This window comes from Apteryx rowi, unplaced genomic scaffold (assembly GCF_003343035.1).
Source record: "Apteryx rowi isolate R43461 unplaced genomic scaffold, aptRow1 scaffold_169, whole genome shotgun sequence".
NCBI classification, from domain to species: domain Eukaryota; kingdom Metazoa; phylum Chordata; class Aves; order Apterygiformes; family Apterygidae; genus Apteryx; species Apteryx rowi.
Window position 1 is genome coordinate 1,078,937 of NW_020447963.1, and position 3,384 is coordinate 1,082,320.

The 3,384-nt window shown below is 53.6% G+C and overlaps 1 protein-coding gene across 1 annotated transcript in view; it reads right to left on the reverse strand.

The window, feature by feature from the left end:
* Nucleotides 1–3,384, reverse strand: part of ITPKB (inositol-trisphosphate 3-kinase B) — a 62,738-nt gene that overhangs the window by 58,318 nt on the left and 1,036 nt on the right. Inside the window, exon 3 of the mRNA XM_026060447.1 lies at nt 3,053–3,379. Coding sequence (XP_025916232.1) covers nt 3,053–3,379 — 327 coding nt within the window. The remainder of the gene's footprint in view (nt 1–3,052; nt 3,380–3,384) is intronic.

Consider the following 3,384-nt stretch of genomic DNA (forward strand, 5'->3'; position numbering starts at 1 on the left):
CCCCGTCCGAACGCGCCGCCTGGACGGGCCGTCCCTCCCACGCAGCCCGAGAAGTGTCATCGCTCAAGTGCCTCCGAAACCTTGCGAGCATCAATAAACAAGCGTGAGGTTTTGCCAGCAGCAGCCCAGGGAAAGCCACAGCTGCACAAAAGCCCTTAGGCGGAGGTTTACGCAGGCCTTAAGTGGACTTGCAACTAAACAGCAGCAGACTGTCAAACTGTTCCTGTCATCGCTGTGTTTCACAAGCCGCCTACAATCGCGGCAGAGTCCCCGTTTCCCAGCCCCGCGCAGGCCCCTGGGCGCCAGCGCGCTCCGGGGACAGGCAACGCGCTCCCCAAATGCTTTCAGTAAACAGAGTTCGAGCCCGTACCAGCCGCGCAGCCCCGGAGCTGCTCCAAGTCGCAGCGTCAAAGGAGGGGGCCAAGCCACCTCCCTTCCTCTCGCTAGGCAGCATCATCTTCTCGAGATTACTGTCCGATTTGTGGGCCCAAGCGCAAAACAAGTTCCCTACCTAACCTGCAAATGCAGCGGGGCAAACGCCTGCGCCCAGGCGGAGGGATCTGCCTGCTTTCCCGGGAACATCAAGAGGAACTGCAAGAGACAGCCGGACGTCCCTAACGGACTCGCCACGCCAGACAGCCTCCAGAAAGGAAGGGCAGAAGCCAGCCTGCTGTTTATCGCATCTGTAAACACGCTGTGCAGGGCGTGCAACGCACAACCCATCTGCAGCAAGAACGGCTTTCCTGTTGCTCACCATCACCTCTCTTTCAGGTGCTACAACCCTTCCCTGCGCCCCCAGCACTCAGCCCATGCCCAGCGCGTGGCTGCTGAACTCAGGACAACGACGGTGGTTTCTGTCAGCCAAGGTCTCCCAGAAAGACTTCTTCTGACACAGAAGTACGAGTTGCAGAGGAACTTCTCACACATTCTTCTATTGCACCACTAATTTCCAGACAGTATGTGCTGCTAAAATGAAATAGTGAGTTCATGAAAACTAATGAGCGGGCAACCTGAGACTGCTTAAGTAGCTGCCTTCTGTTGTTGTTAGGGATTTAAAAGAAGTTGCCAAACAGTATACGAAGTTGGGTGTTATTTATATGAATCAGCTTTGAATTACTGGGCATTTGTGCACAATCCTGCTGAGAAGTTGACTATACCCTGCCAAAGCCAGTGATCAGCCCTGCACGGGACCTTTGGAGCACAGCAGAAAGTATCATCATAAATTAGTCCAGCCGCTCCTGCCGAGACTATTCCAATGCTGAAAAAGAAAATCAAGTGAACCTCCTTGGGCTTCACAGACACATTTTGGACCAGATCTTGATGTCATTTAGCCTGGAGCAGTCCCACTGAACCCAGCAGTTACTCTGATCTTAGACCTGCTCTGATCTCACTCTGGTAGAACAAGGCTTGTCGGCTCACGGCCAAGCCAGGGGACGGGCCCCGTGCACTGAAGGCCACGGGAGGCTGCTGAGAGTCCGTCCAAGACCCCAGGAAATTTTCCACAATAGCCTCAGGGATGAGTTTGCCCATCAGTGAATTGCTTTCAGCAGAAAATCAGTGGGATCCATCAATAGCAGCAGTTGCTAGCATGGAGATGATCAGAGATTACTAAGACTCATGCACACAAAACCAGCAGAACTTAATCAGCGGAAAGATTATGGCAAGTACCAAAGGCAGCAATTTGATTCATCATTCACAAGCCCTAAGATGCAAAACTGTCTGCAAACACTATGAGCCCCAGACTCGTAACTTCATGAACTGTGCTTTTACTCAGCTGCTTCTCCGTCCTGAGCAGAACCGAGTCTGAGTTCTTGGAATAGGAAGAAATGGATAGAAAAGCAAGGATGTTTATTTCAGACTACTGAGTGTTTTATAAACCACACTGTGTCAGTTTTTCATCATGACTTTGATTCTTTCACTCTACTTAGATATTCCCCCACGCTGGTCTTCCTCATGTCATTGAACTTAACAAGAGTTTCACTATCTTGTGTCTACAGAAAGTTAAATATAATGAACCACATCACCGAAAACTGACGGGCCATTGTCACCCTTTAAAATTAAGGAGACGCTGGGCTGCTCCTACAGTTTTCAGGCTTTGTCAGTGTGAGGCTTCAGTGCTGATTTCACATTGATTTAATACATCGCCTCCTGAGGATGGGAAGCCTGCGTGCCGATCTGAGGAGCTCGTGATCACTGCACTGCACTGGGCTAAGGCAGTCAAAGCGCTCCAGATAAACGGTGTGACGGCTCCGAACAAAGCACACTCTGTGGAGAGCACTCAGATATGGAATGAATCCCCAAAGTGACGCAACAAGTCCAGTGCGTGCGTATCTTTGGAGAATGCCTCAAAGCCCTCCTTTCTGAACAGACCTTTCTGCTCTAAGAGCAATACAACACTGATGCTTTCTCTTGCCTGAAGTCTCCCAAGCAGCCCCAAAACAAAGATCCAGAAACAAATGAACTTAACATAAATATCTAATACAAAATATGCTTACTTAAAATATAAGATACCTCACAAGCAAAAAGTTTTTTCCAAGAGGTACCAGAAATTCTAGAGACTCCTGATTCCCTGTGAAAGGCACACAGATACTATGGTGATGGGCATCAGTATACATCTTAATAGATAGTTAGCCCACACAGTTTCGACTCTGAAGGGGAAATATATTCTCCCTGAGGCTCATGTAAATCCTGGGAAAGCTCCTGGAGCCAGGGAAGCTATGCTGATGTAAAGCTGCGGCTAGCAACCCCATGTCAGCAGAAGGCTGCAGCAAGCAGGTCCTGGTGAAGCGCTCTCGCAGCCACCTTGCCGTGCCTGGAAAGCTTTGCACGGACGGTGCAGCCAGCTCTCTCCCGCGAGCAGGCCTTCTGCACACTAGCAACAGGGATGAGCTTCCCATGTGAAGGAAAGCAAGCACCTCTGAGCAAATGGCAAGTTTCTCCGCACAGCACGGACCTCAGGCACGCCGGACGGCTGGGTCCCGGCTTTGCCCTCCCGCAGCGGCGTGTGCCACTAGCCCCTGCCCCACCTGCCCGGGGCCGGCATGGGACTCACCACTCGGGGCTTCTGCTGGTCTAGGGTCTGCAGGAAGGCGGGTGCCTGGTCCAGCATGCGCTCGGGGTCGCTGGAGATGTCCTCCTCAGACTCCTCCCAGGACGAGGAGAAGCCGGTGGAAGAGGCCGAGGACGACGACAGCTTCCGGACGGGCAGGCTGCCGGGGGGCACGGCGCCCGCCTCCTCCTCCGGGCCCCCCAGGTCCGTAACGATGACGGCGGGGATGCTCCCGCCGCCCGCCGGGCACCGGCCCTCCAGTCCCGCGGGGGCCACCACCACCTCGCCCCGCTGCGGCCCGGGCCCCGACGGCTGCAGGGGGCTGCCGCCCGGCG